The 16,022-nt window shown below is 49.2% G+C and overlaps 7 protein-coding genes across 7 annotated transcripts; 3 read left to right on the top strand and 4 right to left on the bottom strand.

The window, feature by feature from the left end:
* Nucleotides 1–227: 227 nt before the first annotated feature.
* On the top strand, nt 228–2,038 carry N7457_007618 (Zn(II)2Cys6 transcription factor; the record flags this gene model as incomplete). The annotated part of the gene is made up of 3 exons (XM_057178661.1): nt 228–1,004; nt 1,069–1,162; nt 1,218–2,038. 3 exons carry the CDS (start codon nt 228–230, stop codon nt 2,036–2,038), a joined length of 1,692 nt encoding a protein of 563 aa, XP_057030405.1.
* A 130-nt stretch (nt 2,039–2,168) lies between these two features.
* Nucleotides 2,169–3,221, bottom strand: N7457_007617 (dihydrodipicolinate synthase family protein; the record flags this gene model as incomplete). Its single annotated transcript, XM_057178660.1, has 3 exons — nt 2,169–2,441; nt 2,497–3,041; nt 3,092–3,221. Coding segments are annotated over 3 exons (948 nt in total), but the record flags the coding sequence as incomplete, so codon positions are not given.
* Nucleotides 3,222–3,903: 682 nt separating this feature from the next.
* N7457_007616 (putative extracellular sialidase/neuraminidase) lies at nt 3,904–5,187 on the top strand (the record flags this gene model as incomplete). Its single annotated transcript, XM_057178659.1, has 1 exon — nt 3,904–5,187. One exon carries the CDS (start codon nt 3,904–3,906, stop codon nt 5,185–5,187), a length of 1,284 nt encoding a protein of 427 aa, XP_057030403.1.
* A 2,084-nt stretch (nt 5,188–7,271) lies between these two features.
* On the bottom strand, nt 7,272–8,086 carry N7457_007615 (uncharacterized protein; the record flags this gene model as incomplete). Its single annotated transcript, XM_057178658.1, has 2 exons — nt 7,272–7,687; nt 7,756–8,086. 2 exons carry the CDS (start codon nt 8,084–8,086, stop codon nt 7,272–7,274), a joined length of 747 nt encoding a protein of 248 aa, XP_057030402.1.
* A 587-nt stretch (nt 8,087–8,673) lies between these two features.
* Nucleotides 8,674–10,039, bottom strand: N7457_007614 (FAD-dependent oxidoreductase; the record flags this gene model as incomplete). The annotated part of the gene is made up of 5 exons (XM_057178657.1): nt 8,674–9,387; nt 9,445–9,548; nt 9,614–9,717; nt 9,793–9,930; nt 9,981–10,039. The coding sequence occupies 5 exons, from the start codon at nt 10,037–10,039 to the stop codon at nt 8,674–8,676; spliced, it is 1,119 nt and encodes a 372-aa protein (XP_057030401.1).
* Nucleotides 10,040–10,453: 414 nt separating this feature from the next.
* N7457_007613 (aminotransferase class IV) lies at nt 10,454–11,413 on the top strand (the record flags this gene model as incomplete). The annotated part of the gene is made up of 1 exon (XM_057178656.1): nt 10,454–11,413. One exon carries the CDS (start codon nt 10,454–10,456, stop codon nt 11,411–11,413), a length of 960 nt encoding a protein of 319 aa, XP_057030400.1.
* Nucleotides 11,414–12,120: 707 nt separating this feature from the next.
* Nucleotides 12,121–15,727, bottom strand: tcsB (putative sensor histidine kinase/response regulator TcsB/Sln1; the record flags this gene model as incomplete). Its single annotated transcript, XM_057178655.1, has 7 exons — nt 12,121–12,202; nt 12,256–12,395; nt 12,451–12,574; nt 12,626–14,875; nt 14,941–15,507; nt 15,556–15,590; nt 15,644–15,727. 7 exons carry the CDS (start codon nt 15,725–15,727, stop codon nt 12,121–12,123), a joined length of 3,282 nt encoding a protein of 1,093 aa, XP_057030399.1.
* Nucleotides 15,728–16,022: the final 295 nt, after the last annotated feature.

The raw sequence follows: 16,022 nt of genomic DNA, 5'->3' as shown, positions 1-16,022 counted from the left end.
TTGGGTTGGACGAAGGGATGTGGGAACCTGCTGTTCGCTGGAGCTTGGCATGAGGGGTCTTGCATGATCCATTGATTGGGCCGGGGGGCAACGATAGATGGCGGGGGAAAAGTTGAGGTTGAATACTTTTGCCACTAAAGCGGAGTCACCGATGAGCCTCCGCAGGACAACCTGGTTCCTTTTTTTCCTTCCTTCTTTGGAATTTCACCGTTGAAAAGCTAGAGAGAATGAGTTCTCTACCTGTTGTCGCTCGCGATCCCCACCGTCGGCCACATGGCCCTCGGTCGAAAAACGGCTGCTTGACCTGCAAACGTCGGAAAGTGCGATGCAATGAACTCCGACCTCGATGTTATCATTGTCAACGTTTGAACTTGGAATGCGTGTGGAAGGATACCGAGCCGCACCCACAGGCCCCCTTGCAGAATATCGACGCGGGAGATCCTTTCAAGTCCAATGTTGCGGCTTTGGAAGCCAACAAGCTGTCTCCTCCTTCTCATTTCCTTGATCTTACTTCCTCCATGGTGGCCCCAACAGCAAGCTTTTCCATGTTTCAGAATGTCTATTTCCCTGACTTCGGTGATTTTACTACATCGGGTCCTACCTTCTACGAACGCGCGCCATCTGCCGACGGAAATTCCCCGAATTCACCCCTTGCTCCACGACAGTCACCACAATCCCCTGTCGCCAAAACGGATGTTGAAAGCTCATTGAATCTGCATCTGCCGCCGATCCTCGACCCTGTGGAGAACGGCCCACGATGCGCGTCTGCACGGGAACTTCTGGAGAGTATGGCACAATCTTCGCCGATGCTTCGCTCTTCGATCGCAGCGTTCGAAGCTATACAATCTGGTAGTACAGGGACGAATATGGTGTACCAGCAACACTATGATAACGCTGCCACTACATTGTCCCAAACGTTTCATGAAACTATGGGGCAAACGATAGTCAACAATAATGAACTCAGATATGTTCTGGCCACGATCTTTTTCCTCACATACATAAATGTTGGTTCACTCATGTGCTCACTAAGCTATGGTTCATTTTTACTTTGGCTGACCCTGAATCTAGCTTCTGACTTCTCGGCTGGACCTAGCCTACTCAAATCTTGCCAAGGCGCATAGCGCCCTGCAATCATCGGAGAAAAACGGTCTAGGTTCCACAGGTATGTAGAAGCATTTGCTAATTGGATGTGCTTTCTTCTGATAACCGCTCTACAGAACTCAGAATCCTATCTTGGATTCGACTTTTAGATGCCCGCGCAGCATCGGCAGGTGGTGAAGGAATCTTGGTCAATGACACATCTGGAATCTACATGTCACCCCCGAACTCGACTTCTGCAGGTTCCCCGCCGCAAAACCCGGGTCCATCCGCGAGTTCCGGAGCGCACGAGGTGATTTATGATTTACTATGCCAGCCGGGGATAGCGTTCTTCCAGGAAGTCCAGACCATCACGGGACGCATCACTCGAATTGCTCATAATCATCGCAGTCGAGGGAGCGTGGAGGATGAGACTGAGGTGATGGCTATCGCTGCTGATATTATGACAGATCTGAGCTCCTTGTACGACCGACGGCCACCTCTTACAGATCATGCCGTGGCTGGAAATATTAGTAGTGATACTCTGGCCGAGCCGCTTGCGTCTACTATCGTTCGCTCATTCCAGACGTATCTTGCTAACTTTTACGCCTGCTATATCCACCTGCATCGGGTCGCACATCGCCATTTGGTTCGCTCCAAAGCAGCTGACACAGCCTTGTGCAAGATCAAGGAAATGGTACATTTCATGGTTAACAATAATGAGTCTTTACCGGTCAATATGTTATGGCCTCTATTTCTCTGGGGAACCGAGGAAGAAGACTACGACGAATTTCAGTGGATTCTTGACACTATTCGTGGTCTTCAACATGTTTTTAGTAACGCGAATATGACTGCCGATGTACTCCAAGAGACACAGAGGAGGCAGCGTGAGGGAGGAAAGCGAGTGGACATTCGGTCCGTGTGTCTGGAATTGTTCTACACCACATTCGCAATTGTTTGAGCCCAATGGCCCTGTTTTTCAAATCGAGAAATGGTGGGAACGTTGGCATGGCAACTTCATTCGTCCTTTCTTGTTCTATCATCTAGCGTGCATCAATGTGAATAATATGAATAATTTCTGATATCTCTCTCTATGCCTTCGCCTTCAGTGCCTCCTCCACAGGGATCAGGGGCGCGACTAAGCGGACGACACGATCCTGCTTCTCGGTATCTGAGAACTTCGGGAACGGGCGGCGACAGTGTGCACTGGTGAGGGGATAGCCATGCGTCTTCGCGATGATCCACTTCATGCCGTTCACGTCGGATGTTCCGATTCCCCATTCTGGCAAGACCAGCTTTTTCTGCAACGCAGTAGCTTCTGCGATCTTCCCGTCGTGGAAAAGAGTGTAGATTTCAACCATGACCTGACACAGATGTTAATAATTGGTACTTAAGGCCTGAGGAGGGGTCAGCTCTTACTCTGGGGAAGATATTGGCAACGCCTGAAATACAACCTGTGCTTCCAGCGGAGAATGCAGCCACAAGCCAGTCACTCATTCCAGAGACACTGGTGAACTGACTGGGCTCAAACTGGGCTCCGACTCTAGTGGCCTTTCCGATCCCTCCACAGGTCAACTTGACAGCGGAGATGTTAGGGTGGGCAGCAAGCTTTTCTAGCATGTCACAGTTGACGTCCAGGCCGGATAAAAGATTGGGGAAATTGTAGATAACAATGGGAATGGGTGAACGGTCGCCAATCTCCTCGAAGAAGTCAGTGATGGCTTTCTGGGTCATGGCCCAGTGGAACACGGCTGGCACCAACACGAGAACGAAATCAGCTCCGTTGTCGTAGGCAGTTTGGATTTGGGTCATGATATCTCTTGTGCTGCCAGCCAAGCAGCCCATGGTGACGGTGAAATCGGTCTTTCCATGGGCATTAGCGATCTCCCGAGTCTTCTTGACCAACTGACCCCTCTCTTCCAGAGTCAAGGTAGCGGACTCGCCGCTTGAGCCGGCGAGCACAACTGTCATTCAATCAGCAGTGTCCAGTAACTTGATTCTTGAGCAAACATACTGCCGTGCATTCCCGAGATAACCATATACTCCAGATGGCGCTCTTGAGTTGGCCAGTCAATATCCTGACTCTCATCATCTTGGAAGAAGGTGACGGAAGGACCGTGGATCCCGGGGGGGGAAGGGCTTGTTTCTCAAAGTGCTGTTAGAGGCCATGATGATAGAATGTACTGCAATCGTTGCGATGATAGTTTCTCATTACGGCGAATGTTGGGTTCTATTAAGTACCACTTTTGTCATTGTCAGAAACGATGTTCCTGTAGAGGCGGGGGCAAATTAGGGCAACGGGGTGGGGGTGACCTCGGTGACATCCCGATCGCGTCGCAAGTCCAATCCGATCGGATCGCAGACCCCTCCACACGGTCGCATTGTCAGAGATGAGCTAAAATAGCGGGGGTGTCTAGTTGTTGAGAACTCGATTTATCGCGTGGCATCGCGTGGCATCGGATGCCTTGATTTTGGGAGATGCAAATCTGCAACCCGGCACTATGCAGCCAGGCCATGTAGATCATCTTCACACGAACCAGTGGATATGCCCCGTCTTTGATATTGCGGGGAACTGACGTATGCCGTATGCCTAGCTGAGATTGCCTAGTAGGGTTATCAACTGTGTAATTGTGTGTTACCGTGTTATCTGAATAGATTGCCTTTCTTCATGTCCCTATTAGGCATTCGAGAGGATGAGTCTCCTGTATATAAATAAGCATGTCTTTCCCCCCGACACCAGATAGTTCATCATCCCTCCTGCATACATACTTTCAACCCTTCTCTCTCCACTTAGAAATCCACTGTTTGTATTGGAGTCCCCTGAAGATGCTCCACAATCTGGCCGACGCTGCACGCCAGTGCAATCTCCTCCGCACCTTTGGTTTATTTGCCCTCCTCGCTGTAGCCACCCCGACAACAGCTGCAGCCATTTCTGGTAAACATACCCTGACCAAGAATGGATCGGGAGACTATGCCCAGTACCGAATTGTTGCCTTGGCAAATCTAGGAGATGGCGTCCTCCTGGCATCCTATGATGGGCGTCCCGATGGAGGAGATTCCCCATCTCCGAACTCAATCCTCCAACGACGTAGTACCGATGGTGGTGTGTCATGGGGCGAGCCAACAGTCGTCGCCCAAGGTCGAGCCAAGACGTCAACATTGCAGCAGTACGGCTTCAGCGACCCTAGCTACGTGGTCGACAGCAAGACTGGAAAGGTCTTTAATTTCCATGTCTTTTCGAAGAACCAAGGATTCCTTGGTAGTAAGATTGGAAATGATGACACCAATCTGGATATCACCAGTGCTGAAGTCTCGGTTTCAACCGACAAAGGACTTACTTGGAGCACTGACCCAGATCACCAACCTTCTTTGCCCCCTGTCGCATCTGATACTGATGGTGCCCCCCCATTGATTACTCGCGCAATCAAACCTGTGGGCAGCACCTCCAATGGTCACGACAATGTGGGCGGCGTTACCGGCCTTTTTGCTTCGTCTGGAGAAGGCATTCAACTCAAATATGGTGCGCACGCTGGACGCCTGATTCAGCAGTACCTGGGCAGGGTCATTCAAGAAGACGGCTCCAGCGCATCGCAAGCCTTCAGTGTCTACAGTGATGATGGTGGTGCGACGTGGAAGAAGGGCAATTTCATCGGCACTGGGATGGACGAGAACAAAGTCGTGGAGCTGTCTAATGGCGATGTGATGCTGAACTCACGTCCCAGTGATGGCAGTGGTTATCGCAAGGTTGCCATCTCAACCGACGGAGGTGTCACCTATTCATCCCCTAAATCCGAAACCCAGCTCCCCGATCCTGCAAACAATGGAGCCATCGCACGAATGTATCCTGATGCGGCGCAAGGTTCAAGCGATGCCAAAATTCTCCTCTTTACTAATGCCAACAGCAAAACAAGCCGTTCGAATGGCACCATTCGTTATTCTTGCGATGATGGGAAGACATGGTCTTCTGGTGCAGTCTTCGAGTCTGGCGCAATGGCGTATTCCACTGTCACCTCGCTTGGCAATGACAAGGTCGGCATTTTCTACGAGGGCCCGAGTAACAATCTCATCTTTATTGAGGTCTCCAAGGAGTTTATTGGTGTGTCCTGCTGATGTGTGTGGTTTTACTTCAATTTGGATTTGTTAAGTGTATCTACTGGTAGGTGTGACTGTCGAACACGTTTCAGCGAAGGATTCAACAACCTTGGCATGATAACGCTGGATGCTGGACTGTGTGGGTAGCCTAGGGTATTGCAGATATCTTATGGTATTGATTGGATCGTCTTCCACGGAGCTAGTAGCATTCATAACACGTAGCGAGAGAGCTGTCGCACTGCGAAGAGAAGAATGGCAAGAAATGATTGTCTGGCATTCTCGGACGATACGGTAGATACGGTAGATACACATATGTGTTGAAGATACAGAGGTATGATACAGCATGTAGGGTTCAACAATGGGTTCAAATGATACTAGGAATAGGATCTCTTATGGAAGTATTGAATTATCTAAAGATCTAGATAATATCTGCCTTTTCCTGCTATTTATGCCCCTTTGTGTGCCGAGGATCGGAGTCCTCAATTTGGCCCCTAAAGGTGAGCTTTTCGGCAGAAAAGACAAAAAGGGCGTAGCGTTGATAATCCTGCGGATGAGAGAATCCTGCCTCAGGCATGGTTCTCAACAATATGTATATATAGTTACATATGCGACAGGTACACTTATGTGTATACATATTCATAGACAACAAACACATCCTGGGTGTACCTACATATCATACCGTCAAAAATATACCCCAGTAACCTTTTCAAATACTACCTAACCAACTAATGCGATCTGCTTGACACCGTTTCAAAGTGCGCAACGGGCGAGGGATGTAAATGGAGTAAGTAGCAGCATTATAACTCAACACAAACACTCATTCCCTACCACCACTACCCGAATAATAACTGTGTACCTCCATGTCCATGGCTGGAGCTAGGTCGAGTCTTGCTGTCAATCACAGCGCCCCACCATTTCCCTGTGGCCCATATTTCATCAAAAAGAACTGGGACCGAGTTGAACATGCTATAACGACTTTTCTCCCCCCAGTAAGAGCAATAGTCTTTCACAAAATGGCGCATGTCTTCATCTGAGGTTTCGCTACCTGCGAGGAAGACTGGTATCAAAAGTTGTTTCTGCGTCTGAGACGTTCGGCGGCAGCATCGAATGTGGTCAATAGTGTCGCGCACTAATCGATGAATACTGATGGATGGTCGCTTGTGGTCGCTTTTGAAAACAGTTTCAAGGTAAAGAAGTAATGCAGATCTCCATGCCTCAGCACAGTGATGACGATCCCGTTCCTCGTGCAGTTGCTTGATCGCTTCCTCTTCGGTCAAATGGCGGCCATGGAGGCTGTTTGTAGAGCTTGCATCATTCTTCCATTCAATTAATCCATGCTCTATCTGATTGACAGGAGTCATGTTGAACGTCAGCCATTTCATAGATAAGGCGATCTCGCTCTGTTTGGCTAACTCGGCAAGGTGGAACAGGTGAACCAGTAATTCCCGGGGACATCCAGTCAGATCGAAGAATGACCATTCATCTTGCCTCTCCCATCTGACCAAAAATTCCAGATACGCTTGGTCCATGATAGGACTCTGTCGTGATATCAATGCGAGTGTGGCGTCCCACCTTATTAGGATTGTCAGCAATCTAACGCTCACAGTTCAACAGGTAAAGTCATTACCAGATTAACATTGCAACTTGTGACCGAATACGAGGCGTAGTCAATGCACTTGGGCCCCCATGTGCCTGGAGCACTGAATGTGCCCGCATGAGATGAGTCGACCATGTTCCGGTAGCGGAAAGCGTACACTAAAGACACCTCATCAGCACTCAGCTATTTCATCGGGGTAATTGACTTGCATCAAGAGTAAAGAGGATTAGTATAGGCTCTAACAAACTTAGCACCGGGCTATTTTTCAATGCACATTCTAGCAACTGAACCGCTTTCTGGCGATGTTCAGCAGCTTCGCTTGGCCAGCTCCCTGCCAAACGCCCTAGATGCTGACAGCATAGCGCTAGTATGGAATGAAAAAGAAGGCGAGAGCGCTGGGATGTTTGGCGTATGCATCGAAATGGATTCACGGCCCCAGGAATATCTCCCGTGAGAGGCAACACGCAATATTCAGAGTCATCTATGCTTTCATAAGCGCCATCTCCTATCGCAGACTGGGGTATTGAGCACCACGCTTACATAGTTCAAGAAGCTTTTCATGATCATTAGAAGATATTTCAGACATCGCCGGCATATTTTGAACCCGAGATTGACCAGAAGATACTGTGGGCTCTTGGGGGTTTCGCGGAACCAAGTCACTTAGAATGCCTTGTTCGGCTTCTTCGGGAAACATCTGGTCAATATTCTGAGCCATTGGGCTGGCTTGGGGATTCTGCAGCGCAGATTCAGATCGGTCTGATATAGAGAGCGGTGTCATTCCTGGTGTTGCACTCAGGCCTGGCAGTTCTGGGGGCACTGTCTCTTGAGCCTCGATATCAAGGAAAGGCGTGGAGGCAAAAATATTAGGAAGTATGGAGTCAAATAAACTAAAATCATCAAAATATTGTCCTTCTTGTGGCTCTAGAAAGGAAGCCGTCAGCTACATGTTTTAGAAACCCGGCATCTTGAAGGAAAGCATTCAAACATACCTAGGCCAGCCAAGGTACTGTTCCCCCTTGGGTGATCATCAAGTCCTTCCAAATTCTGCGCCGTTCTCAGCACAACTTCCGGAGGAGATGAGTTTTCAGAAATTACTGCTCGGCTACCGAGATCCTTTTGTGATGAATTTGCTCTTCGGCGTTTTTTTGGTCTAGAAGCACCCTTGACGAACCGGAAACGCTTGGGTGAATCAGACTGCGTGGTAAATGCGGTGGGGGCAGCCTTGGGGGAGTCGCCGATCTCCTCATTAGGTAGGTCTTTGGATGCACCTGCCGAGGGGTTATCCGACCACATTCGTCTTGGGTCCCATGAGAGAGGCATTGCAAAGCCGCCGCATCGTCGACCTTGACCGAGACAAGTTGAACATTGTGGCCGACGCCGGTCGCACTTTTCACCGGAAGAAGCACATGTATGACAGTCTGTTTGAGCGAAACCAAGGGAATTGGTTCTCTTTCCTTGATCAGAAACCATCACGTCAGATGCTGGAAGATAGTTCATTTTGGTGTATGTTGTCAAGGACAAAGTGTCCCCGCTCTCCTTCCGCTTTGGGGAATCGTGTTCAGGTGACATTGCCGCGGCAGTGAGCGCGGACCTGATCTCTCGTCTCTGGACTAACTCTCTGGACTAACCCAATAGATGTGAAGAGCATACACCGGCCTACTCACTACTAGTGATGTCATGATTGGGGAATCAGGGACAGTTTACGCCAGTATGTCTCCCAGAGAAGACCGCCCACGGGTAATTTTGGGAGACATACTTCAAATCGTGTATACATGGAGATATCCACGGATGTATCTACTTGTGGTTGGCGTGTGATGGCCAGTCACAGCGGATCTTGAATTGAACCATATATAGTACAAATCCCGACATGATTCTCTCTGAGCGAGGGACCCCAAATATCTCGCACCTCACAGCTTGGCTTGAACACTACAAGCTTGATCGATGAGATCGACCGCAGCCTGGGCACATCCATAGGAAGACTGATATCCAGCACCCCCGGCACCATAGTTGTGAACCACCCAAATTCCTCCAATGCGTTCCTTTTCGATGCGGGTACCTCCCTCTCGGACGGGTCGGAGCCCAACCCCGTGACGGATGATATCCAGATGCTCGATCCCCTTTCCGTTGGTCAATGTAGGGCACATTTGCACCGCCCGCTTCATGATCCGGATTGCCAAATTCGGATCGGGCTGAGACTCCCAGTTACCCTTCTGGTAAGATCCGCCGAGGATGGTGCCTCCACCAGCGGCTCTCGTCATCACATAACAAGCTTCATCGTCACCATCATCGGTCCCAGACATGTCTAACATCTTCCCTGCGTCGTTCCGGACTAGCACGATCTGCCCTCGTGCGGGGACCACCGAAGTGTCTTGGACTCCACCCAGCTTGGATGCCATCAGACCTGTACAATTGACCACGAGATCAACACGGCCATTTGGATGGATGTTTGATACAGTGGTATCCAGGATATGATCAAAGATGGCCCGTTTGAAAATCACACCATTTGCAAGGCACTGAGAAACAAGCCATGGAAGGTAGATGGCGGTATTGATGCACACCGAGGTAAAGACTGTGGCAGAATCTATGCCTGGTCCGAGAGACTCTTTTGGAAGCGACCGAAACTAGAACTTTGATTAGTATCATGAAGAAGCGTAAAGCTTGACCGTCTCCAGGCTCACGTTGGGAACAACTTTGGCAAACCAAGGATTGGAGGACAACAGCTCTTTAAACCAATTGGCTGTTGCTGACCCGACATCCTTCGCTCGATTGTGAATCTCACATTCTGTTCCGAGTTTAGCTGAAGTCACAAAAAAGAGGTGGGGGAAAAAGAAACACTTTCCAACCTACCTTGGAAGTGTACGCCTGCTTCAGGGTGATTTTTCGCGAGGTCTTCCAGCGGTCCCCATGTGTTTTTGTCCCATTTCGCGGCATCTGTTCCACTGATTGACACTCTATATTCATGCCCAGACAGATTAGAACGAGGGATTGTTATCAAGGAGTGAGGCAGTTCATTGTAATTGACTTACGGCATGTAATTTGCACCGGCCCACGGTGATGCGTATTCAATGTCATAGTCGCCGGGCATATGTTTCGCTGCGACGACGATGTTATAGCCAGGCTTCTTCGATAGGAGAAGCGCTGTTGTCAATCCAGCAACACCGGCCCTATTCAAAACTTCAGTGATCGATTATTATCCATATTGTGCTCGACATACCCGATGACTACTATGTTGTTTTGCATGGCTTTCGCTTTGAATTCAATATCTTTAGCCATTGAGGACAAATGAAAGTAAATGAACACTGGAAATACTTGAACTGATCTTTCGGCCCAGATGAAAGAAAAGAACACAAATCACAAAACGAACAACAAGAATCCGGGCGGATTCTAGGTCGATGTTACGAGGGATAGCTCTGAAGCCTAGGCCGACGAGCTTGGACGATGGCCCTCCTAATTGGGTAATCGCAGATAACCCGATCGGGAAGTCGAGATCCTCCCCGCATTTGCCGATGTCCCTCCTACCCGATCGAGTATCACAGTCTCCTACCCGATCGAGTGTTACAGTACAGCCGATCGGTCTTTCCCTTTATGGATCTTTTTATTGCTCTTAAAAGGCACATAAGATGCGTGCTTGGGTAGATCTATTCGACATACGGTCTTCCTCAAGCATCCCACTCACAAACGCTCATCATGGCCACAATGCAAAAGATTTTCTCCGCATACCAGGAGCGCCAAAGTGTCCTCGCGGCGAACACTCACCCCTTCGCGAAGGGAGTCGCTTGGGTGGAGGGCGAACTTACTCCACTCCACGAGGCCCGCATTCCGATCCTCGACCAAGGCTTCATGCACAGCGACTTGACTTACGATGTTCCCTCCGTCTGGGACGGTCGTTTTTTCCGCCTCGATGACCATATCACCCGCCTGGAAGCTAGCTGCACGAAGTTGCGCATGAAGCTCCCCCTCCCGCGCGAAGAGGTTAAGCACATTCTGGTCGACATGGTGGCACAGAGTGGCATCCGTGACGCATTCGTCGAGATCATTGTGACACGCGGGTTAACGGGCGTTCGAGGCTCCCGCCCCGAAGATATTCATAACCGCATTTATATGTTCATTCAACCTTACGTGTGGTGTATGGAGCCTGAGGTACAGCCTGAGGGTGGAAGCGCAATCATCGCGCGCACTGTCCGTCGTGTCCCTCCTGGCTGTATTGATCCTACAGTCAAGAATCTTCAGTGGGGTGATCTTGTTCGTGGTCTTTTCGAGGCTTCTGATCGTGGTGCCGAATATCCCTTCCTGACTGACGGTGATACCAATCTCACCGAGGGTTCTGGCTTCAATATTGTCCTCGTCAAGGACAATATCTTGTACACCCCAGCCCGTGGAGTCCTCGAAGGTGTCACGCGCAAGAGTGTGATTGATGTCGCTCGGGCCAGTGGCCTTGAGATCAAGGTTGAGTTGGTCCCAGTCCAATTGGCTTATGATGCGGACGAGATCTTCATGTGCACAACTGCCGGTGGTATCATGCCTATCACCAGCCTTGATGGAAAGCCAGTGAAGGACGGAAAGTTGGGTCCGGTGACCAAGACGATCTGGGATGGATATTGGGCTATTCACTATGATCCTGCGTACAGCTTCGAGATTGCCTATTAGGGTAATATGGCGATACAGTTTATTGGATCGCTTGTTGTTCCGATTGCTGCTCCTATTATGTTTTCCTTTTACGATCCATGAGGCACGATGTGGTTATTCAAAGACAGTATATAGAAGTTAAGGAATAACTACAGGACTACCATTTCTAGGCTACCTGTTTGAGATTTTCAATCTCATTAATCCAGCCAGTTCAGAACAAATTAACTCAAGGCCTCTTTGCGCTTGTAGATTTTGTAATGTGTGCAGCCATGCCTGCTCTCACTCGGCTTTAGATTGTTGCAATACGTTGGCCCTTGTCTAGGTACCACTCAGGCATTGTACCTAGGTATGCGGGGATTTCCGTATCTACATGTAACAACCTGATCAAGGCTGACGCCGACAAGACCGACTGAACTTTCGAGGAGCTAGGTCTATGATGTACCTGGTACTTGGGTAAAGCAATTCTGACAGTTGAGGCCAACCAAGAACCAAATCAGGCAAAGGAGTCGAACGCGGAAAGAAGTAGAGGGTGACATCGTGTATATCATGATATATGATACCTGAAGTGCTACATTATGTAGTGTACGTGCTTAAGAAAAGCCACCTAGATAGGTACATGGATACGGTTATATTAGGTACGTTTATTAGGTGAACCCATCCACAACCCTCGAGCTGATCATTACATCATCTTAGAGACCTATAGGTGTTCAATAGACGCTGGGTGACACTCAAGGGCCAACCTCGGTCTCCTCGACGATTGTGGAATATCTGCTGAGTACTTGTTTCAACGCAGGTCGTCGGATAGGTTTACTGTTTTTGTGAGTGGCAGGCCAAGAGTACGTTTCTTTCCAGTGTAAACTGACCTTATGAACATATCCATTCCGCAATCCATGCAGTCCTTGATGTTGCTTTCTTCTGCAAAAGCACTCAATGCGACAATAGGCGCTGAGTAGCCCATCTGCCGTATAAGTCGGGTACTTTCAAGGCCATCGAGAATGGGCATCTTCGTTGGTTAGCGCCGAGTGCTTTTTAGAAAAGTGCGAAAAGAAACTTCTTACCTGAATGTCCATGAAAATCAAGTCAAACACCTCACCCTTTTCCATGTTTGACTTGACAGTATCGTATGCTTCCTGTCCGTCTTTGACAATTGTCACATCGTAAACCTCCTCCAGCGCAAGCATCCTAGCATCCGTCAGTATTTGCCACATTGCACTAGACTAGAACCACACGCACCGGCGAACAACTTCCTGATTTACAGTATTATCCTCGGCAACTAATACACGTATGCGCTTCGAGCCATCACCCTTGTCGGACGAGGTTTTATTGGATGGTATATTATTGGGTACTGATGTGGGTGACGACGGAACCGTTGGTGTGAAGAATGGTTGACTCAAACCAACCAAACGCGGCTGTATCTCAGATTTCTCAAACCCAGGTGCATGGTTTTCGTTCCTCACTGAGCCATGATTTGAAGGTGTCCGTGCGGCATTGGAGAAATCTTCCAGGGATAATACACTGGGAGTGCGTGATCCGGGAATGCTTGAAGTATGTGTGCTGGGAGCCAATTCTTTGACGTATCCCAAAGGGATTCTCAAGGTAAAGAGAGACCCTTTGCCTTCTTCGCTCTCTAGCAGAATGTAACCTCTCATAATTTTCGATAACTGAGCACAAATGCTGAGACCAAGCCCAGTTCCCCCATACTTCCGATTCAATCCCAAGTCTCCTTGAACGAAGGGGTCAAAAATACGCCGATGGAGGTGAGCAGGTATACCCGGTCCGTTATCTTGGACTTCAAATTGGAAGGTTAGTTGGCGAAAGTTCGACTGTGATATCCTCGGTTCTTTGGGTTGAGTGTCCGTAAAGTCGGCTGTGCCACGGATCGATGAGTTTGCAGTTGAGGCAGTCTTGGGCCGGACTTTTGAATGACGTCGAGCCATGTCTCCAGCTCCAGTAGGGGTCTCAAGTCCGAAAGGCTCATCCACCAGACGAATTCGAACTTTGACTTCCCCTTTCTCGGGTGTAAATTTAAGACTGTTGCTAACCAAATTGATCAGTACCTGGAGAATTCGATGTTGGTCACCCCAAAGGACCATGTCTGCTAAGCGTCCAGGCTGCACTGAGCTGGAGAGTGGACGAGTCTGTTCCGGCCATCTTTCACGATAGACAGTGCCGTTAGGCTCGCTGGCCGGACCAGAAACGAAGTTGACGTTAAAGTCGATTTGCTTCTCGTGGACCTGGTTTTGGAAGATTATATTCAATTGGGATCGAATATCAGACAATCTGAACTCCTTTTCTTCGATCTGGATAGCTTGGTCAATTTGGTTCTTACTGAATGTGAGCAAATCATTCAAGAGGTGCAATAGAAGGTCTCCTGATTGATAGACGACCTGAAGCGACTTTTTTATTCGTGCGAGATCTTCTTCGCCCATGCATACAGCACACATGCCAAGGATTCCATTGAGGGGAGTCTTGAGCTCATGGGATATATTGGCAATGAATAATGTCTTGCTTTCGTTGGCAGTTTCTGCGGCCAATTTGGCCTTTTCGAGCTCTCTGGTCCGCTCAGCTACGCGCTCCTCTAGCCGATTATATTGGATCGTGAGCTCATCCGACATCGCATTGTAGGTTTTGGTCAAATCCGTGAGCTCGTCTTTGACACAATGTTTTCTTTCCTTGACCCTTCCAGGTATCTGAAAGCCCCGGGTAGTGTTCGGACTGCTTATGCTTGTCGAATTGTTAAATCGCCCTAGTGGGCGTCGAACGCGTTTCATCCATACGCTAGGGGAACCTTTCTCATTCATGTGTTCCTCGATTCGCTCAACTGTGCCGCCCTGTTGATGTTCGGCTTCGAATCCAAATATTTGTGTCTCCGGGGTTGGAGAAGCAGATGCAGTCTCAGGTTCGACTGATTTCTGCGCTGCCGCACGCAATCTTCGTATAGGTGCCACAGCCCAGTGGGTGAGGAGAGGAACTATCGCGATAATCGCCCCAGCGGTGCCGAATACGCATGCAAGAATAATTCTGCGTAAGCGAACAACCGGAGCAAATGCTTCCGAGTGAGTCTCCTCTACGAGGAGAATCCATTGGACCAAAGAATTCTGCGGACGGACTGCGCCCACAGCAACACTCATTCCTCGCTCGTTCCGAGTTGACAGATGGCTGATTGGTTTGCTTTCTTGTGCGTAGGATTGCAGCATGGCCTGTAGCGCGATCGGGTATGTCGAAAGCACAAATGGAGTATCGGTTGACATGCCAGTGTGGCGGCTAACTTGGGTGGGCAAAGGGGTGGGCTCGAAGATGTAATGAACCTGTGCTCTACCAAGCTCCGCAGCGTAAGCGGTAGATGTGGCCGTCGCCGGCTGCTCACTGGAAGCGAATGTGTTTGCTAATCGGGTTGGTCCGATGAGAAGCACTTGGCCGCTGGCTCCTAGCCCATCTCGCGAACTGACGACACTCTGCAGATTCTCGGCACTAGCGACCACACTGTGGACTTTCAGCAAAATTCCAGAACTTTTAATCCATTAACCGAGTCTAGAGACGCTACTCACGTCATAAATCCCATGATATCCGTATCTGAGGTATTATTGACAATCGGCAAAGTTAATGATACGAGCGAGAAGGAGTTGTTGACTTTCAGCGGCCCAAGAAGAAGTGCTGAATCCAACCCAAGAGCATAATCGGAGAATGAATAGACCGCCGTCAACTCGTTGTGCGACACGTTACGATATGTCAGATCCGGGTAGAGCGATGGGGGGTAACCCAGGCCATCGTTCCCCAACTTCACAGCAGTCCCATTCGAGAAGGTATATGGAAGGGTTATATCTGGGACTGTGTCACCGGTCTGGTTCAGCAATGTCTTGACCCCTCCCTCGCCATTTTTCGAATAGATAATGGCCTGGTAAAGACTCAAGTATCCTCGGCTACCGAGGGCCGATTGAACATCCGCGATGGAATTCGTCCAATTCTCGTCGGACGTGTTTCCAGCGTAATAACGTCTCAAGGCGGATTGTATCAAGATTCGAGTAGCAATGGTCTTGCACGTTGTTTCGAGAAGGTCCAAATTCGAGGCGATTTGACTAGCCTTGATGGTCGCAACCAGTTCGAGGCCCTTAGATCTATGCGACGGTTAAACATTGGATTCGAATGCGCAAGAACGCACGTACTCGACGTCGACCACAAAATTGTAGGTGGTAAACCACTGAATAAGGTAATTGTCAGAGTCGGGGTCTCTCTGATACGCGGGCTTTTTACCGTGGCAATGGCGAGCACCGCGACTCCCGAAACCGCCGTCAGCAATACCAGCAGCCCAAGCTGCACAGCAATTGGAATCCGCATCCGATCACATAAAGAGCAAAATCTCTTATTGACCAGATCGGAACCGTCGAAGGATCAAGTGTAGACAATTCCAGCTATATGCCTGTCTACGAGTCAATGTCGGTGCCAAGAAACGAACTTTTGTACCCACTTACATGAGTTCGAGTCCTTCAGGAGCTTTCTGATTTTTAGGACTGACTTCGGTTTCCGAGGAAGTGTGTTGGGAAGAGAGATGTCGAAAGAAAACGAAGAGTTGAAACTTGACCGTGAGACAGGGGGGGGACCAGGAGGTCAAAGAGGTTCAGTCTACTCCGTA

This window comes from Penicillium paradoxum (assembly GCF_028828445.1).
Source record: "Penicillium paradoxum strain IBT 22861 chromosome Unknown utg000006l_segment0_segment0, whole genome shotgun sequence".
NCBI classification, from domain to species: domain Eukaryota; kingdom Fungi; phylum Ascomycota; class Eurotiomycetes; order Eurotiales; family Aspergillaceae; genus Penicillium; species Penicillium paradoxum.
Note: the sequence above shows the minus strand (reverse complement) of the source record. Positions and strands in the feature narration are given on the sequence as shown.